Raw genomic sequence first — 21,412 nt, 5'->3', positions numbered from 1 at the left:
GCAGGTATCGCATTGAAAACATTGGTTAATATTTTTGACCAAAATTGCGGATACTGGATGTAGAGATCTGCGGGGACCCCATCAGGTCCCGGGGCCTTGTGTTTACTTGTGTCTTTAATCGCCCTTTCAACCTCGGTGGTGTTAAACTCCATAACCAGGTGGGATGAAGCATGGGCACTGACTGGTGAAGTTAATGCTGTGGATTCATAAATCTGTTTGAAGTGGCCTAGCCATCTATCGTCTTCGATCACACAGTCCATATCAGTTTTCCCATCCTCGGAAAAAAAAGGCTGGTTCACAGTGGCCCAAAACTTTTTGCTGTCTCTCAATACATCAATGGATAGTAAACTATCCCAAGCTTCCTCCTTAATTTGGGTTTTGCGATTAATAACTGCAATTTTGTATTCCTTCCTTAGGTTAGCCACTAAGTGCCTGTCTCTGGGTTTATATTTTAGTGCTTTCAGCAGGGCACTGTGTTTTAGCGAGCATTCCTTGTTAAACCATTTGTAAATCTTATTATTCCTTTGTGCGCCTGGCCTTGGCTCCAGGTTCTTAGAGATCCTTACACATATCTCCTCATATGCAGCCACTACATCGGAGCCCAGGGCGGTTGGATCTAAGCACACTGCCATATTAGCCTCCGACTCTTGGGCTAATGTTTGGAAGAATTGATCAGGGACAATCATCCCCCATTTTAGACGCCTTCCCTGGTCCTTAGTCGTCAAGTCTTTTGAAGCTGCCACGCCTGTCAATCTACTGGTCCGGAAACAGTCTAGGTCCAGCATTAGGAGGACAGGATGATGATCACTGAAACTAGCAGTAACAACCCTATACTCACATGCCTTTAACAGGACCCCGGTTGATACAAAAATATAGTCTATGACGGTGTTGGCGTCTCTCCCAATAAAGGTTGGGGCTCTGGGTTCATTTTTGCCCTGATCAAATTCAAATAGGTTTAAGTTCGCAAGGAAAGTCTCAAGACACTCACCCTCGTTCGTGTGTTCGAAATGGGGAATGCCCTCGGTCGGTAAACCCCCATATCTATCGTTATAGCAATCTCCCTCACAAGGGTGAATGTTAAAATCACCCAGGATTACCATCTCTGGGACGGAAATGCAATCTTGTCTATAGACTGACAGGAAGTCTAACAGGGAGGTCAAATGCTCATTCGCGTAGGAAACCTCCTTGGAATTATAGAAATTAATAAGCAAAAAAATGTTTGAATCGGGTAGAGTCCACTCCACAACTAACGTGTTCATGGGTGCGGAATCTAGTTTTTTTTAAAACCCCACCAAGTCCAGAGAACACAGTGTGAGTAGGCCACCCTTTGCTCTCCCTCTTGCTCCTGGAACTGCTGGAGTAGAAAAACTGCGGAAACCATCCAATGAAAAACTTGTGGTGGTGTCCCATGTTTCTTGGATTGCCAGGATGTCGTATTGTTTTACGAACCCTTGCCATATGGGATCTAGAGCCTTTACATTTAAACCCGCCACATTCCAGGTGAGAAATTTACAATATAGTGAATCTACGTTAGGAGGGGTAAGCGCTCCCCGGCACTCGCCCTCCGCCGGGCCTTTGTCAGGCGTAGGAGATAAGTTTAATTTAATCAAGTCCTCCGTAGCAACATCCTTACATGGTTGAATAGGAATAATCTGATAACTCCGTCCAATTGACGAGCCCTGTGTTTGTCAGTCAACCCAGTCTGTGGTTGACAGGCATTCAAAGCGATTGGCTATTGGAAAGTGCAAGGTATTGTCTAGACCATTTGTAAGCTGGTGGTAATAATAAGGTTGGATGTGATGTGGACCAACAAGAGGACCGCCTTGGCGCGGTCTACCTCTTCTGCTCCTTGCCAGGTTCCATCCCGCATCCCACCCCTCCTCCCACCCAAGGGATTGTATTTCCCAGGGGGGATTAAGTCTCTGTCTGGATTTACGGTCATGTGGTCCTTTTAACCAGCTCCATCGATTCTCAGCTTGATTTTGTGGTGGATAAAAGTAGGAAAGAGGTCTAGCAGTCACCGTGCTCGTCTGATATCTAGGGGATCCACTACTACAAATAAAATCTACAACCTCCGTATTCTCAAAGGTGACCACTACGCAGTCCCCTTGTAGGTTTTTTCTGTTGCCTCCCACCCACGGAACTCTCTCTATCATTAGAATATTGCTCGGTATGTTTGGCGGGAGGGGATAATTTTTGGATAGCCAGTGACATACTTTGTTTTTAAGAGCCTGGTACGATTCTACTTCTGATGGAGGGATTTCAGTAACACCAGTGAGAATGATCACGTAGGGACAGGCATCAGGGGGAAGGTGAATATTTCTGCGGGCCATGCCCTTGGCTCTGTCGGGTGCATCAAGATTTAGAGGCTGTGATAAGCAATCACTTGATGTAGCCTGAGGGGTTGGATTAATTTTAATTGTTTTCTGGGTTTGATCTGTTTTCTGAGTTTGGTCAATTACAGAGGGCTTTGTTTTGGTGCCAACCTGGTTTGGAGTGTTACTAGGTTTCTTGGGGGCCACATTTTTGGTCTCCAACGTTCTGTTAACAGCCACCGAAGGCTTGTTGGCCGTTTTAGGTGGGATGGTGACCTGGGCGGTTTTGTTGTTCAAGGTAAAACTAGGGGCACTTATATCCTTATGTATGTTTTTTAGGTCAGTTTCCAGGCAGCGTAATCTAGCCTCTATGGGTTCCAGCAATACTTTTAACATATTAAAAATAGTGGTGTTATTTATGCTTGAACCATTCCCCTCCTGTGATGGTGATTTTGCTAAATTACCAACTTCCCCGCTCAGCTCCAGAAGTTCCTCCAGACTTTGGTCGATGATAGTGTCGTCTGGAAGGCTCAAGGGAAAACCACTCTTAATAGAATGCGGTCCCCCTGTGGGACTAGGTAAAACTACTGGCAATTTATCCATGTTAGGGAGGTTAGGGGGAATTCGAACCTTCTTTCCTTTAAGAATGGATGGTTTATTGGCCTTTCGATTTTGCTTGGGGATTGCCCCTTCTATCCGGCCCCTTTCTTTTGTAACGGATATGGTGTTAGAGGTGTTTGACTCACTTTGTTGCGCTCCACTCTCTGTTAGGAGATGAAGGTTAGGAGAAGCCTCCAGATCCTGTAAAGTGTTTGAAGCATCAAGATCCTCAGTCTCTCCAGTGCTATGTACTAGGGCCTGTATATCTGTCCGAGAGTCAATGTTAGGTGTCTGTGCCTGTGCAATAAGGCCCAGGGAGGATCGCTTGGCCATGGCCAAGTCTTGGGACACTCTCCTATCCATTAGTATTATTCCCTCGTCGATTAACGCATGAGTGCGGGTGATAAAATCGTCCAGAGTTCCAGTGAGTTTTTTAGCTCCTACAGCGGCCATACTTCTAGTTTCGCGACAGTTCATAACCCGTATTTCCTAGCAGTAGTAGCAAAAAGGAGCTAAGTGTAACCGACCAGGGTTTGTGGCCCAGTCCAGCCTCTTCTGGCCTCAGAGGGCCCGCCCTTTGCCCGGGCTTCGCTCGGCGTCCCGCTGAGCGGAAGAGCGCTGTTCTTAAAGGAGGCGTTGCGGCCGGGGGCGTGTCTTGCTGGGGGCGCGGCCGTGCACACCTGTGCAGCGCAGGGACTCCTGGTCTAGAGAGTCCCTGCAGCACGCGCCCTCAGTTACCTCACGCTGTTGTTCCCTCCTCCTTCTGGGTGCTCTCCGGCGCTCCTGCAGCCTCGACCCCACGCCAAATGCCGCGCAGCGGCACCCGCAAAGCGGGTGCTGCAAGTTGTTAAACGGCGATATGGCGGTCAATCCCTCCAGGGACACGGGGAGGCTACAAGATGAGTTGGCGGTTTCTCAGTTCACTTAGTCGGCAAGTGGCGGCGTCCAGGTAAAGTTCCTCACAAATAAGGGTTCCCTTTGTCTCTTATCGATTGGTCTCATTCTTTGAAGCGTTGTTGGGAATAGAGCCACCCTATTTGCACAGCAGCTTTCAGCGGAGCAGTATTTGATGACTCAAGGATCTCCCATCTCAGTGTGCAGTTGGCTGCTGAGCACTGAGTAGTGGTCTTGAGATTATGGTGTCTCATTAAGGGAAATAGATGCTCCTGGGAGGCTGTCCTTGCAGTAGCTCCCTCAACATCTCATAGTTGTCACCAGATTTGCACTTTGTATTTTTTATCTCCTAAGCCAGGCTCTTACCTTCCTTGTGTCTTACTTTTTTAAGGGTCTGCCCCCTCACACAAAACTTCACCCAAGGAATCTCATCATGTTTTCCCTTATGTATCTTATTCATTATTGCTTAACATCTATCCTAAATCAGCTGTGGTCCATTGATACGATCTTAAAAAAAAAACGATTCAATAAGAGTTGTAAAATGGCTTCAAAAAATTATTGTTCGAGGCATATGAGCTGCAAAATTCATACTTTTGCATAGCTCGCCATCTGGTGTTGGTCTTGGATGCTTGCACCTTGTTGTTGTCTTGGAAGAAGTATTTTGTAGTCACGATACAGGTGACTCCTCCCTTGGACGATAGTGCGCATGGGCATCGACTCCATCTTCAGATTGTTTTTTTCTGCCATCGGGTTCAGACGGAACTTCAGCGCTCCAGTTCGGTACCGTATTTTCCAAACCTTTTCGATGCGCAAACCATCGCAAACTCAACAGTATTGTTTTCGTTCGTGTGCCTTTCGAAGCGCTAACTCAATTACTCTATTCTGGTCGTCGACGCGGGCCACTGGGCCTATTGACACCATTTGGGTCTACGGCTAATGGAAAGAACTCCATTAAAAAAATGCCCCCAGTGTGGAGCTACATTCCCAAACAGCGACCAACACAAGGTCTGCAACCTTTGTCCCTCGCCGGAACACGAAGAAAAAGATTGCCAGCCTGCGCCTCCTTCCGTTCCAAGAAGACTATCCGTGATCGCCGGGCTCGACGACACGTTATGGCGCAACAGGCTGCACCAGTGCCAGAAGACCTCTTCGATGAAGGTCTCGACGTTTAAGAGGCAGAGGATTCGGAGGATCTCGACATACTCTCCGAAGCAAATGACTCCGATGACCACATCACTCCAGGTCAACGAGTGAGTACAACTGCCCCTGTCCCAACCCCACCCGAAAAACAAAAGGCTCCAGTCAAGACTTCGCCTGAAGGCCTTAGTCGCGACTGAAAGAAAACTTCCGAAGCCCCGCCCCCGGGCCCGGCTCCGAAGAATAAGGAGAAGCCTTCCGACGGCTCGGGACCGAGCAAGCCGCACGTCGGTGCCCGAAAAACACCGATGATGCCGAAATCGGGAACACATCCTACTCCCCCTGTCTCCACAAAGGACTCCGCACCGAGCACTTCGGCACCGAAACCTCAAACCTTCGGATCCGAAAAAGATTTATGACTCTACACCGAAGCCGAAGGACCCAAAAACCCCTTCTAAGACTCCAGAGCACAAATCTAAGTCGCGTTCGGAACCAAAAAAGTCGTCGCCAAAAGCAGACACAATGAGGAAGAACTGTTTCGACCAGAGCCTATCGATCCGAAACAAAAGACATTGCATGTGGACCCTAAAACAGGCCATATTGTCAGTTTCCCAGCCAAGATGAGGACATTGGACACCCCACACACTCCTGAGGTGCCTGTGAAGGAAAGGGACTTTGAAACTTCACCACAAAGACCTTCTTCTCCTGTTCTTCCTTTTCAGCCTTCTTCTCCCATACTTCCTCCATACTCACCACCACCACAGGATGATGAGGACTTGGGGGGTGGAGATCCACATAATGACCCTAATGATGACACTAGCATGCCACAGGACACATGGGACAACTACGATTCCCCTGTAGATCCTCCAGATATTCCTGATCCAGTTGCATACCCCACATGGCCATCTCCCCCAGATGACAACATTGGGTTTAGTCAGCTCATTGATAGGGCTGCCCAATATCATGGTGTTCAAATGCATTCAGACCCAAAGGAGGAAGACTTCCTTGTAGATACCTTTGCACAGTCATACAAGACAGTACAAACACTACCCATGCTCAAAGGTGTCATTAAACATGCTCCGGACATCTTCGAAAGACCCTGTCAGGACCAGGATTCTCAATCCTCGGATTGATAAAAAATATAAACCCGCCCCCAATGATCCCACCTACATTAAGGGTCAACTCTCTTTAGATTCACTGGTAGTGAGCAATGCACGGAAGTGTGCCAATTCTCAAATCTCCAGTGATGATCCACCTCCAGATAAGGAGTCTAAATTACTAGACTCCTCAGGCAAACAAGTTGCCTCTCAGGCAGCTAATCACTGGAGAATAGCTAATGCACAAGCATTGCTTGCCAGGTATGATAGGGTTCACTACGACCAACTTGAAGACCTAATGCAGCATTTGCCTGACGAATACAAAGTCAATGATTTGATTCAGGAGGGCAAGTTAATTACAAATGCATCCATTAAATGTGCCCTCGATGCAGCAGACACCGCATCTAGATCGATCAATACTAGTGTGTTATTACGCAGACATGCATGGTTGCGCATTTCTGGTTTCAAACAAGAAGTGCAAACTACTATCCTGAATCAACCGTTCAATAAAGAACAACTTTTTGGCCCAGCTGTAGACACAGCTTTAGAGAAAATGAAAAAAGATACTGAGACTGCAAAATCTATGGGAGCATTACAGTCTCCTTCAACACGAGGCTCCCTTCGTCGCTCCTTTTATAGGGGTGCATCCAAAAACATCATCACAGACACTGCTTCCTCCTCCTATAAAAACCCCACACAAACATTCCCCAACAAGGGATATTTCAGTGGTGGGTACAGGGGAAATAACAAAGGGAGAGGTCAAGGTAACAATACTCGCACCTCCCCCCACTAACAAACAGTGACTTCCCTCCACTCCCTCCAGACCATTCCACTCCGGTCGGAGGAAGACTTTCATAGTTCCTACCTGTCTGGAATTCCATCACTACAGACAAGTGGGTAAGACAAATTGTCCAGTACGGTTACTGCCTGGAACTTACTGCAACTCTCCCCAACATGCCGCCCAAACAGTGCTCAATGTCCATAGAACATGTAATGCTCCTCAAACAGGAAGTTCCCTCACTGCTTCAAAAGCATGAAATAGAACCAGTTCCCTTACAGCATCAAGGGACAGGGGTTTAATCCCTGTATTTTCTAATCCCTAAGTAGGACGGTACTCTCAGACCAATACTGGACCTCAGACCTCTCAATTCCTACATACAGTCAGATCATTTTCACTTAATCACTCTTCAACATGTCCATCCACTGCTTCAACAAGGCGACTTCCTTGCCACATTAGATCTCAAGGACGCCTACTTCCATATTCCCACACACTCTGCTCACAGGAAATATCTAAGGTTTACAGTCGATGGCCAACACTATTAGTTCAAAGTCCTCCCATTCGGACTGACCACAGCACCCAGGGTCTTCACAAAGTGTCTTGCGGTAGTAGCCGCACACTTGCGAAGACAGCAGATTCATGTGTTTCCATACCTGGACGACTGGTTGATAAAAGCCAAGTTATACAACCAGTGTGTTCACCACACTTATCAAACGATTTAGCTGCTACACGACTTTGGGTTCACAATAAACCACACCAAGTTGCATCTACAGCCCTCCTACCTACATCAGTATCTAGGGGCCACAATATACACATTTCCAAAGCTCTAGCATACCCCAATCCAGCCAGGATAACCAGTATGCAAACCCTCATCACGAAATTTCAACCCCAACACTACCTCCGAACTCGGGTGTTTATGCAGCTCATAGGAATGATGTCCTCTTGTATTTCCATTGTACCTCACGCAAGACTTCAGATGTGTCTTTTACAGGAATGCTTAGCGCGTCAGTGGAACCAGGCTCAAGGTCAACTTACAGATCTGGTATTGGTGAACAGATCGCTCTCTACAGTGGTGGAACACACAAAACCTTTCCAGATGGCGGCCGTTCCTAGAGCCAGTTCCACAGATGGTGCTAACAGACGCATCGCTCACCGCCTGGGGAGCCCATATCCTAAACCACACAATTCAGGGCAGGTGGACCACTCAACAAAAAGTGCTCCACATCAATCACCTAGAATTACTAGCAATGTTTCAAGCGTTAGTCATTCCAAGCACATCTCCTCAACAAGACTGTCCTGGTCCGCACGGACAATATGACAGCAATGTATTGCGCACAGAAACGAGGAGGAAAGCACTCTTTGCAGCTGTCTTGTCTAGCGCAAAGCATATGGAGATGGGCCAATCCCGCTAAACATATATCTTCTGGCAGAACATCTTCCAGGAGTTCACAATTAGATTGCGGATCTGCTAAGTCGTCAGACACAGCAGATAAACGAATGGGAACTTCATCCTCATGTTCTTCAACCATTTTTCCAGATGTGGGGCCACCTAGACATAGATCTGTTCACCACACACGAAAACGCTAAATGCCCAACATTCGCCGCCAGGTTTCCACACCCGTTGTCCAAGGGCAATGCGATATGGATGAACTGGTCAGGCAGATTTGCGTACTCTTTTCCACCACTCCCACTCATTCCACTAGTAGTACGCAAACTCAAGCAACAGTCTCTCAAGATGATCCTAGTTGCTCCCACATGGGCACAGCAACCATGGTTCACAACACTCCTCGATCTCTCAGTACTCCCACGTCAAACACTATGTCCCTCCCCAAAGAACCATGGAGAGATACGGCGCCCAGATCCAGCACAACTGAATCTAGCAATCTGGCTCCCGAAGTCCGAGTTTGGTTACCTTAACCTCCCACCGGACTGTATGAACATTATCAAAGAAGCCAGACGCCCTACTACTAGAGCTTGCTATGCAGCCAAATGGAAACAATTAGTAATTTACAGCAATACCAACAAAATTGACCTGCTAGATGCTTCCATTCAGATAATCATTTGCTATTTGCTACATCTACAAAGATGTGATCTAGCATACTCATCCATAAGATTATATCTGGCTGCTCTTGCCGCCTACCTGCAAAACAGACAACATTTTCTCATTTTTCAGAGTACCCGCTATCAAAGCCTTTATGGAAGGCCTGAAAAGGATAATTCCTCCCAGACTGCCACCCTCTCCAGTGTGGAACCTAAACATTGTCCTTACTAGGCTCATGGTTCCCCCATTTGAGCCTTTACACAAATGTGAACTGCGGTTCCCTACATGGAAAGTAGCTTTCCTTGTCGCAATCACCTCTCTGGAGAGTACGTGAGATCCAGGCTTTAACCATACAAGAACCAGTCTTACAAATACATCGTAACAAGGTGGTTCTTAGAACAAATCCGAAATTCCTTCCCAAAGTAATCTTTGCTTTTCATCTTAATCAATCGGTAGAATTACTAGTGTGTTTCCAAAACCCAGATTCCGTAGTAGAGCGAGCTTTTCACACACTTGACGTCAGAAGAGCTATACTTTATTACATTGACAGGATTAAACATTTTAGAAAGACAAACCAACTGTTTGTAGCTTTCTCTCCACCACATAAAGGAAACCCCAGCTCCAAAGCTGGGATTGCCAGGTGGATAGGAAAATGCATTCACATATGCTACCAGAAAGCAAAATGCACATTAACAGTTCCCCCTAGAGCGCACAACACGCAAACTAGGGGCTTCCATGGCATTCTTTGGGAACATTCCCCTAGAAGACATTTGTAAAGCAGCAACATGGTCTACTACACACACCTTCACCAAACACTATTGAGTAGACGTGCAGGTGAAGCAACAGGCTTCTGTAGGCCAGGCTGTTCTTAAGACACTTTTCCAAACCACTGCAACAGATACAAGTGACCACCGCTAGGGAAGACACTGCCTTACAGTCTATGCAAAAGTTTGAATTCTGCAGCTCATATGCCTCGAATGGAAAATGCTACTTACCAGTATGCATCTGTTCTTGGCATGTAGAGCTGCAGAATATCCTACGCCCACCTGCCTCCCGGAACCTGTATTTGTTCCAGTATTACCTTACTTAAATACATTCACATGGACATCTTTTCTGTTTCTTACAAACTGCATCATTTCCCATCATGGCGAAAAACAATCTGAGGATGCCCATGCTCACTATCGTCCAAGGGAGGAGTCACCTATCCTGTGACTACAAAAGACTTCTTCCAGGACAACAACAAGGTGCAAGCATCCGAGCCCAACACCAGATGCATACTGGTAAGTAGTATTTTCCTTTTCTGTCATCAAATTGCCAGTATGTCTCAAGTATGTTGTACACAAGAAAAACATAACTCCTTCAGTTCTGCATCTGTTGTCTCCGCAAGCTTACATATACATACAGAAATCCCTGCTGCCCTCGCACGTACCTGAGGCATCTTTGGGCTACATTATCCCCAAACAAGAACTATACAATCTCTTCTCTGGATCTCTTTGCTTATTTGCTACATCCTCTTGTTTTTGCAGCACCCCCACTAAAAATGCATAACATTTCTTTGTGCTCTCTTTCTAAAAAGTCTTGGAGTGTCACTTGCACCTAAATCTTTTATCCCCAAACCAAACTTTTATGCATCTCCCCTGAATAAATACCCAGTAATCGCCACACATACTCTTTATCAAACTGATTTATCCATTCCTGTAGGGGAGGGGCACAGTACTTGGGGCTGTATTAGCATTGTCCCCTTTGGGCACATGCGTGCATGCTCGCTTTGTGCGCCCCAGGGGATTGTGGTATTACAGAAGGGGCCAAAGATGCTTGTGGGGCCCCTTCTGTAATACTGATAGCAATGACGCACAGGTATCCCCAGCACCATCTTCAAAGGGCTTTTCCTGATTTGCAGGAGGGTGTGACCCCATGCAAGTGAGGAAATCACTTTGTCTCAGCACCCTGCATCCTATTATGTACACAGGTGCAGAGACAAATAGGCCTTTCGGAGCCTCACTGAAAGTGCGCCTCAGAGTTGGCACACTGTCAGTGCGGCCCCTGGGGGTAGCCCTCTGAAGGGGTAAAAGGGAGTCCCATGGTCACCCCTCTAGTCTTTCCCCTGCAGGCGGGTGCAGCCACTCACCGCACCAGCCTGCCAGCGATCTCTGTCCCCTCTTTAAAGGCTACCATCTATGCTAACATGGAGCGGGTTGTAAGCAGCCGCTCCGTCTTTCAGTGAATGCGCTGCCCCCCCCCAACACATGATAATAGGGCTCACTACCCAGGTCTTTTCCAGGTGACCCTTCTGAATGGTGCACTGTGGCGCAAACTGGCATAGTGTGTCCTATGTCCAGTACAATCCCTGGTCGCTTGAATCCTCTTCAGAGCACCCACACCACCATCCCAATACACACACAAACTCTTTGTCTTTCTTTTATCCCTCTTCCTCTATTCTATACAGGCATTCCCCAATGTACTCCCCAATGTGTGTGTCTGTTTGTGACGAAACACCCACTTAATGAGCTGGTACTTTTAGACAGAAATGCAAGGTGGTGGGTAGGGGATATTCCATGTCTGAATTTATCCTGAAACAAAATGTCATCTTACTTGTACTCTAATGTTTCTTATAACTGATTTTTAGTAACGATTTGCATAATTTAACTCAGGATATTATTGAAGACAAGCTGGACAAGAAGCTGTGGCCCTATGTGTCTGAACCGGCACCCATGAGTAGCTCCCAGACAGTGGTGAGGTAAGAGTCTGCTGGACTGGGATAAAAAATGGTTTCCATTTGAATAAGCTGGTTTGTAGCAGTACATATGTCAAGAAACCTTTTGTCAGTGCAATGATGGCTCAATTTTATTTTACATATTCTTTTGCAATCATGGTGCCTGTTGCTAGCGACAACTTCCATATATATTAAGTTGCACTCATTTGGCATTGTGTTTCTCAGCCGGTGATGGTGCTTGGACGGTAACTGAGCTGCAAAAGGTTCATGTCAGAGCTTGTGGCTGAGTTGTAAAAAGTTGGTGTTGGAGCTTTTAACAGAGTGGCAGAAGGTTGATTTCGGAGCTTGCACGCATTGGCAAAACGTTGATGTAAGAGCTTTCAGCATAGTGACAAAAGCTTGATGTCAGAATTGTACCAGAGTGTCAACGGGTTGATATCAAAGTTTGTAGCTGACCAACAAAAGGTTAATAACGGTGGTTTTAGAAATAGCGGAAGCCTTTGTGGATTATTTTAAACAAGTATACACCCAAGCAGGGAGGGACGTCAACCCTAATTGGCGCGCGGTAATTGTTGGCTACCCTCGGTTTGCCCACTTTGGAAAGTACAAATAGTGTGTGGAATCTGATCTCACCGAGCAAGAAGTGGTACAGGCAATTGGGGCGCTGCAGGCTGGAAAAACAATGGGCCCAATTGAATTATATAAGTTAAACGCGTCAGTAATAGCCCCTTATTTGGTGAAAATGTACGATGAGAGCGCAGCAAAAGGTATTCTCCCTGTTAGTCAAAGACGAGCCAATATCGTAGTCATGCATAAAAGTGGAAAAGCCCCTGAAAATTGTGGCTCGTATCGACCAATATCCCTGTTAAATCCAGAGATTAAGATTCTGGCCATAATTTTAGCCACTCGTCTGTCCCCTCTACTGTATAGACTGCTCCACCCTGATCAGTCCGGGGTTTAGGCCAGGCAGGAATACCGCACTTAACTTACGACGTCTCAATGAAGTTTTAGGCAGAGCAGATGCTATTAAAGAAGAGGCAGTGATAATGTAATTGTATGCCAAAATGGCGTTTGACATGATTGAATGGCCCTTTCTATTTGCTACCCTCGAAAGATTCGGCTTCGGGGATAAGTTCCTGCCATGGCTCCCGCTGCTATATGCTGATCCCCTAGCACAAGTTACAGTTAAAGGAGGAAGGTCATCGGTCTTCAAGTTGCAGAGAGGTATGCAACAGGGCTGCCCACTCTCTCCACTAATATTTGCGCTGGTTCTAGAACCTTTGGCAATCTGGCTTAGGGGAGATCCACTCATCAGGGGACTCAAATGGTCGGAAGTATGGGAAGACAGGGTTTCCCTGTATGCTGCTGATATCTTGCTCTACCTAGCAAAACCAAATTCCTCAATGCACAGAGTATTGCATATATTCACCCTTTTCCAAAAATATTCAGGATATACTATTAATTGGGATAAGTCAATAGTATATGCTCTCTGTGGTACTGACATCAATCTCCCCAGGGGCTGTGCGGCTAAGATAGTTACTGAGGGGTTTCGATACTTGGGGATTTATGTCACTGCAAGCCCTACAGTTTTCTATGATAGAAACTTAGTTCCCCCGCTGAGTCGGCTACAAGAAGACCCTGTCCCTTACGCTACTTGGCAAAGTCGCCCTGTACAAAATGATGGCACTCCCCCGGTTTGTCTATATTCTGCAAAATGCAGTATATTTAATACCAACAAAATATTTTCAGATGATAGAATTAGAGATACGTATGCTTCTCTTGAATAACAGCACCCCCTGTATAGCTCTAGTTAAACTTATGAAAAGTGGGTATGACAGAGGTATAGCCCTGCCGGGCAATTCAATATTATTATTGGGCATCACAGCTGGTGACGACAAATCATTGGGTGCACTGGCCACAAACAGAACCAGCCTACAGGATGGATAGACTTAATATGTCACCTGGGAATTTTTTGAGAGCACTCTATGGGGGGGGGGGAAGAAGAATACACCGCTATACACGCCAACCTTGACTACAGTTACCCTCGGCGGCGCTGGGATGGAAAAACACAATAACAAGGGCTACTCCGCTTCTAGAATCTGAACGCCTGGGACTATTATCGACGTACCCAGGATTCGATAAATGGGATTTGATTGGGCTTTATAGGGTTGGTGATTTATGGGCAAAGGGAAAGATTGTCCCCTTCAGTGTCCTCCAAAGAGACTATGATTTAGATAAGGGGGAGACATTTCGATATCTACTGGTGCGTAGTGTCTTACAAAAAGCAGTCCCCAGGACACCGACCTCCCGGTCTCTTCACTCTTAGAAGATAGACTCCTAAATGATTATATAACGAAAGGGGCGATATTGTTGACATACAAGAAAATATTGAATAACTCCCCCAAGAGTTAGAGAAATTACGCACAAGATGGATGGAGAATGTGGGCGACATGGGTGACGAAGAGTTGCAAGAGGCGCTGGCATCCCCTCAGGAGGTGGTGATACGCTCACAATTTAAATTGATACAATTAAAGATTTTACATAGGGCTTATTACACCAGCACGGCACTAGTCAAAATGGGTCTGTTAACCTCACCATTGTGCCCCAGATTATGTGGTCGGGTGGGGACGTTTATACATCAATGGTGGGAATGTCCAGTTGTTAACAAATATTGGGAGAAAATAATGTTGAGATTGCCAACATTGTGTAGAAAGAACGAGGAGGTCTCACCCAGATGGTGTCTCCTTAACATATGGGAGGAAACTGACCTTACAGCGAAAGATATAACATGGGTCTCCCTGGGGTGTATGGGGGCTAAGCGTAACATTGCACGGACATGGAAAGGTCTATCCGGGCTCAAGTTTCGAGACTGGGAGACAGACATGGTCTGGTGTATACAGGCGGAGAGGGCAGTTTATGAAGGGAGAGGTTGCCCACAAAAATGGACCAGGATCTGGGGGGGATGGAATAAAAGTAGAGAGATGATATGTTTGCTGTTTAATGCTACAGAAATATATCTGTGTGGGGCTGAATAATTCAGACTTATTACTGTTCTTACCTGTCATAAGTAAAGATATACTCGAAACTGTATACATGCACAGCATAATATCAATGTCATATGTTTCTGTTCGACAGTTATTTTTCAATAGAAAGATTTACAAAATAAAAAAATAAGTGGTTTTCTGTGGCATTTAGCAAACAAGTCTCTCCTGAATGGCAAGGTTCACTCACACTTCAATTCATAAAAGTGGAAAACACGAGATCAACTAACCAAAGCCAGCTAGTGGATTTGCTCGCAAACGGGGGTGGCTCCTCCGTAACGGCGATGGAACGTTGCCCCACTCGTCCGAGTCAGTCACAGAAAAATAAAATGATAATGAAACAATATCATTTTATTTTTCTATGATTAGGTCTAACATGAGTGCGGGGGGCCATGACAGGCAGATGTGAGCACTTAGAAGTGTGCATATATGTTTTGCCAGCCGTTCTATGCCGGCCAAACATACATGCGCACATCTATTTCTCCCAACCGTGTTCACAGCTGGGTTGGAGAAAAAAACGCAGGCTACACAGCAGTGTCTGAGCGGAAGAGCATGCCACTCAGGCCAATCCTGGCACTGCTCTCCCAGAAGGAGAGCAGCGCCAGGATTGGCTGAGCTGCCTCTCCCTTCCCAGAGACTACTGGGAGAGCTCCGAGGTGGCCGTCAGCGTTGGAGGCTGCGGGGAAAGATACATTTAAAAAAATAATGTTTGAGGCATATGAGCTGCAGATCACACACTTAGGATAGTAGATCGCCATCTGGTGTTGGGCTCGGATGCTTGCAGGTTGTTGTTGTCTTCGGAAGAAGTCTTTTTTCACGAGATAGGTGACTCCTCCCTTGGACTACAGTGCGCATGGGCATCCACTCCATCCTCAGATTGTTTTTTTCCGCCATTGGGTTCGGATGTAACTTTTCCAAATCCGGTTGAAAATCTCAAATACAAGCTTTTCGAAGCGAAAAAACTTCTACAACTACATCGAAGCACCTTCACTCGACATCGAATTAATCGGCTCGATTCCGGACGTCGACGCGGGCTGCTGGGCCTATCCACGCCGTGAGGCCTACGGCTCATGGAAAGGACGCCGTTTAAAAAATGCCCCCAGTGTGGAGCAAAATTTCCGCACAGTGACCATCGCAAAGTCTGCAACCTGTGCCTATCACCGGAACACGACGTAGCCAGCTGTCCAGCCTGCGCAGCATTTCGATCCAAAAAGGCCATTCGGGATCGAAGAGCTCGACGCCATATCATGGCACAGAGACCAGCTCCGGAACCAGTAAACATCTTCGACGAGGGTCCCGATGTCCCGGAAGAGGATTCCGAGGAACTTCAAATTATCTCAGAAGCAGACGACACAGATGACCCCATTACTCCGGGGCAACGCGTGAGTACCACTGCCCCTGCCACAACCTCTCCAAAACCTAAGGTATTGGTCAAGACTAAGCCAGCTGGCCTCAGTCGAGACCGAAAACACCCTTCAGAAGCCCCGCCTCCGGGCTCGGCTCCGAAGAAACATAAGCCTTCCGGTGGCTCGGGCCCGAGTAAGCAGCATGTAATTGTACCCCCGGCACCTTCGGCACCGAAGACAAAAGACCCCTCGGCACCGAATTCGGAACCGACACCTTCGGCACTGAAAACATCGAGGCCCATAGATAAACTGGCACCGAAAGTTCCCAAGCCGAAAGACTCAACTTCGGCACCAAAACCTTCATCGGCACCGAAACCACCGGCTAAGGACTATAATACACCTCCTGAAGCCAAAGACTCTACCGATCAACCAAAACCTCGATCGGAACCGAAAAAAATCGGCGCCAAAATCTGTTCCTGAAGAACAAGAACTTTTCCATCCAGATCCAACACAAAAAAGGATCTATATTAATCCAAAGACTGGACATGTCACTGCAGTGCCATGTAAGAAACGGAAACTGGACACAGCACCTGCCCCAGTTCCTATAAAAAAGAAGTACTCGGCAACATCACCTATTCCTCCTTCCTCTCCCATACGACCTTCTACCCCACCCCCTCTGCCTACACCACCCTTACCTCTACCATCTCCATCACATACACCACCTCCACAGGATGATGATGATGACCTAGGGGGAGGGGGTGATCCTTATAATACTAATGATCTGTTCACGGATCCACATACCGTACCATTGGATGATTCAGCATACCCTCTACCAGATATACCCTACCCTACACCATATCCCTCCAAACCATCACCTCCAGATGACCACCTGCGGTTTGGACAACTAGTAAACAGAGCAGCACTTTATCATGGCGTCACCATGCACTCTGATGCACCCGAGGAAGACTTCCTCTTAGACACTTTTGAACAGTCTCAGAAGTCGGTACAAATTTTACCTATGGTTAAAGGGGTGATAGAACACGCCACAGAAGTATTTAAAGACCACGTCCGTGCCAGGGTGCTTAACCCAAGAATTGAGAAAAAATATAGACCTGCCCCAGAAGATCCTTGTTACATCAAAGGGCAGCTCCCTCTGGATTCTTTGGTCGTTTCCAACGCAAGGAAACGCACCAACTCCCAAACCACTGGAGATACTCCACCGCCGGACAAAGAATCCAAACTATTAGAAGCCTCGGGCAAACGGGTAGCAGCACAAGCTGCTAATCATTGGTGTATTGCCAACACCCAAGCCTTATTAGCACGCTACGATAGGGCTCACTACGATCAGTTGGAGAATCTGCTACAACACCTGCCAGATCAATACAAGACCCAGGCAAATGACCTTATACAAGAGGGAAAACTTAACTCAAATGCCTCAATTAAATGTGCACTTGATGCCGCAGACACCGCCTCTCGAGCACTAAACACAAGTGTACTCCTTAGACGCCATGCCTGGCTACGAATTTCAGGCTTTAAGCCAGAAGTACAAAGTACCATACTTAGCCAACCTTTTAACCAAGAACAGCTGTTTGACACTACACTCGAAAAAATGAAAAAAGACACCGAGACGGCTAAGTCCATGGGAGCATTCCAGTCTCCACAACCACGTGGCTGCTTTCGACGCTCCTTCTACAGAGGAGCCTCTAAGAATATCGGAGCAGACACCTCCTCTACATTCAAATCCTCTACACAAACATCTCCTAGTAGAGGATATTTTAGAGGAGGATATAGAGGAAACAACAGCAAGGGACGAGGTTGAGGCAATACCAACACTCGTACCTCCCCCGCCACAAAACAGTGAGTTTCCTCCACTCCCCCCAGACCATTCCACTCCAGTCGGGGGAAGACTCAAACAGTTCCTACCTGTCTGGAATTCCATCACAACAAACAAGTGGGTAAGACAAATTATCCAGTATGGTTACTGCCTGGAACTCACCACTACCCCTCCACACATATCACCCAAGCAGCGTTCCATGTCACCAGACCATCTTGCGCTCCTCAAACAAGAAGTTCTCTCATTGCTTCAAAAACACGCAATAGAACCAGTTCCCTTACAACATCAGGGTACAGGGGTATACTCACTGTACTTCCTAATCCCCAAAAAGGACAAGACTCCAAGACCAATACTCGACCTCAGACTCCTAAATCTGTACATAAACTCAGATCATTTCCATATGATCACTCTTCAGCAAGTGCTCCCACTACAACAAGGCGATTTCCTTGCCACACTAGATCTCAAGGACGCTTATTTCCACATTCCCATACATCCTGCTCACAGGAAGTACCTAAGGTTTGTGGTGGACGGACAACACTATCAGTTTACAGTCCTTCCATTCAGAGTAACAACTGCGCCCAGAGTATTCACCAAATGTCTAGCAGTAGTAGCAGCGCATCTCAGAAGACAACAAATTCATGTCTTCCCGTATCTAGACGACTGGCTAATAAAAGCCAACTCATTCAACAAATGCGTATACACACTCACCAAACTATTCAAATCTTACACAACTTGGGGTTCACAATAAATTACCCCAAATCTCATCTCCAACCCTCCCACATACATCAATATCTGGGAGCCACCATAAATACCTCCAAAGCCCTAGCATATCCCAGCCCAGCCAGGATAGCCAATATACAAGCTCTCATCGTAAAATTTCAAACCCATCACTCTCTTCCGTCAAGAGTGTTTGTGCAACTGATAGGCATGATGGCGTCATGCATCTTCATTGTGCCTTATGCAAGACTTCAAGTGCGTCCCTTGCAAGAGTGTCTAGCACATCAGTGGAATCAGGCTCACGGACAACTAACAGATCTGGTGTTGGTGGACAGCGGCTCACATCACTCTCTGAAATGGTGGAACACAATAAACCTGTCCAAAGGGCGGCCGTTCCTCGAGCCTCTTCCACAAATAGTGCTTGTTGGAAATTCTCTACTCCCACACCGGAAAGGATGGTGGTAACGGGGTCTCTCCAGACATATACAGTGGTAGCTTGGCTCGAGTGGTCAGGAATCAGGCACCGTGCTAAGCATACGTCATACCCATACAATAACCATGCGTGCATCCGTTCCAAAAACGACTCTACACCGTAAAAATTATGAAAATATCTTTCTTTATCTTCTTTTTCTCTTAGTTGCTGATTAAATAAATAAATAATGCAATCACAATATACAAGGCTTTTTAAATAGTGCAGGTCAAATAAATACTGTCTTAATAATTCAATAAATAGGGGTGATCATAAATAATTAAGGCATAAATATAAGTGCATTACATACAGGCAATTAAATATTCTGAGGCAATAAATACTGCAAACCAATAAATATTGTGCGACAATAAATACTGTGGAACAATAAATACAGTGAAGCAATAAATAGGTTAAATACAATAAATACAGTGCTCTCAATAAATAATTAAAAGCTGACAGTGACACTCATAGAATCAGATCACATTTAGATTTCTATGGGCTGATTTGGCCCAGTCTCAGCTTGTGGTTAGGTGGATGGCTTGAGGGTGTCTACTCCCTGGCTTGGACAAGGCTGAGGCCTAAACTGAGGTAGATCAAGGGGGGAATTCTAGAGATCTGGTTCTCTCACTCTACACAACCCCTCTGAATTAGTCTCAGCTCACCCCTGGCACAGTCAAGCTGGTTCCAGCACCTCTCTAACCCCTAGAGTAGTCTCTTAGGATTCCACAGGGCCTTAGGCGCCCTCTATTCCACTTACTGCCCTTTTTCTGAAGCTCCGACGCCACTGGAGTCGTGTCGACGCCGTGAGGCGGTTCCGGTTCGATGTCGGCGGCCTCGGCACAATGTCAGTTCTTGACGACGACGGTAGGCGGTTCCGGATCGATGTCGGCGGCCTCGGCTCGATCTCGACCTCCGATTCGATGACGTCGGCCGGCCTTGACTCGATGTCGACTTCCGGCGGCTCCGGAGTGCGATCCCCACTCCCGACCTCCGGTGCTCCTCTCCTCAGGTTCCGGCGACTCCGGAGTGCGACCTCCACTCCCAACCTCCGGCACGATTCTCTCAGGTTCCGGCGACTCCGGAGTGCGATCTCCACTCCCGACCTCCGGCACGCTTCACCTCGGTCTCCGGCGACTCCGGAGGGCGGACTTCACTCCCCCGTCGACGCCGCTCACTCGACCTCGGGTGACTTCCTCCTCGACCTCTGGTACTCTCTACGACCTCCGTCGGCGCCCTCTCTCGACCTCTGGCGGCTCCGGGTACGACGTCTGCTTTTCCAGTCAGCGCCGCTTCTCCACCTCGGGCTCCAGGTCTCAGGCTTCTCGACGTCGGACTCCAGGGAAACCAGTATCCAGGTCAGGATCTTGCTGTTCTTGGATTCTAAGGCCTGTTCCTGCTGTCCAGGTCCTTAAAATGGTTTTTCTTGCTTTTTCCCACACAGGGCTCCAGGCTGGGCTCAGTCAGTAGGGACTAGTATCAAGGGTGGGTTTATGGACCCCACTCCAGGCACAAGTTTCCACCCCTGCTGCCTCACTCCTTCCTCCTTCAGGTTTCTGCTGCTCTCCCTTCACCAGTCAGGTGCCAACTGCCAGCTCCAACTGCCAACTCTCTGTCTTAGCTTCCCAACATTCTAAACCGCCTCCAACTGTCACAGGGCTCCAGAATGTTGCAGAAGGTTCTAGTAGGTTCCAGTGGGTTCTGATGATGTCACAGGTGGCCACCATTTTGTGCTCCAGGCCCTCAGACAGAAGTTCCAGGGGTAGATAAAATGGCTCCCTGAATCTGCAGCAACACTAAAAAGTCTGGTGGTTCCCAAAAAGGAAAAATTCTAACAGGGTTTGAGGCAAAAGTGGGTCAAAATAAATAATGATGAGGAGGGACCACCCAAAGGGCTGACAGGTCTAACACGCGTCCCCCCCAGCTGAAAGTGGGGAGAGCTACCCAACCCCTTGGGAGTTCTCATCACTAAGGCGGAAATACCTTGAGAGACCGTCTGCATTGGCGTGGTCCACTCCAGGCCGATGTTCCACCTGAAAGTCCATTCCCTGTAGGGAGATAGACCACCTCAACAACTTGGGATTCTCCCCCTTCATCTGCATCAGCCAACTAAGGGGTCTGTGGTCGGTCTGAACTAGGAAGTGCGAGCCAAACAGGTATGGCCGCAACTTCTTCAGAGCCCATACCACTGCAAAGGCTTCACGCTCTATTGCACTCCACTTCTGTTCCCTGGGAAGTAGTCTCCGGGAGAGGAAGACCACGGGTTGATCCAGACCCTCTTCATTGAGTTGCGATAACACTGCCCCAATGCCATGTTCTGATGCATCCGTCTGGACAATGAACTCCTTGGAAAAGTCTGGGGCCCTTAAGACCGGGGCCTCGCACATGGTTTTCTTCAATCTCACAAAGGCCTGCTGACAAGCCTCCGTCCAG

General features: G+C 47.3%; 1 protein-coding gene across 1 annotated transcript in view; it reads left to right on the top strand.

Moving 5' to 3' along the window:
- The window catches only part of STXBP2 (syntaxin binding protein 2), a 290,447-nt gene that overhangs the window by 250,741 nt on the left and 18,294 nt on the right, over window positions 1–21,412 (top strand). The window contains exon 17 of the mRNA XM_085654395.1: window positions 11,514–11,599. Within this exon, the coding sequence (XP_085510521.1) occupies window positions 11,514–11,599 (86 nt within the window). The remainder of the gene's footprint in view (window positions 1–11,513; window positions 11,600–21,412) is intronic.

The sequence above is a fragment of the Triturus cristatus genome, chromosome 4_1 (genome assembly GCF_964204655.1).
Source record: "Triturus cristatus chromosome 4_1, aTriCri1.1, whole genome shotgun sequence".
In the NCBI taxonomy this organism is placed as follows: domain Eukaryota; kingdom Metazoa; phylum Chordata; class Amphibia; order Caudata; family Salamandridae; genus Triturus; species Triturus cristatus.
This window is presented reverse-complemented; position numbering and strand designations above follow the sequence as displayed.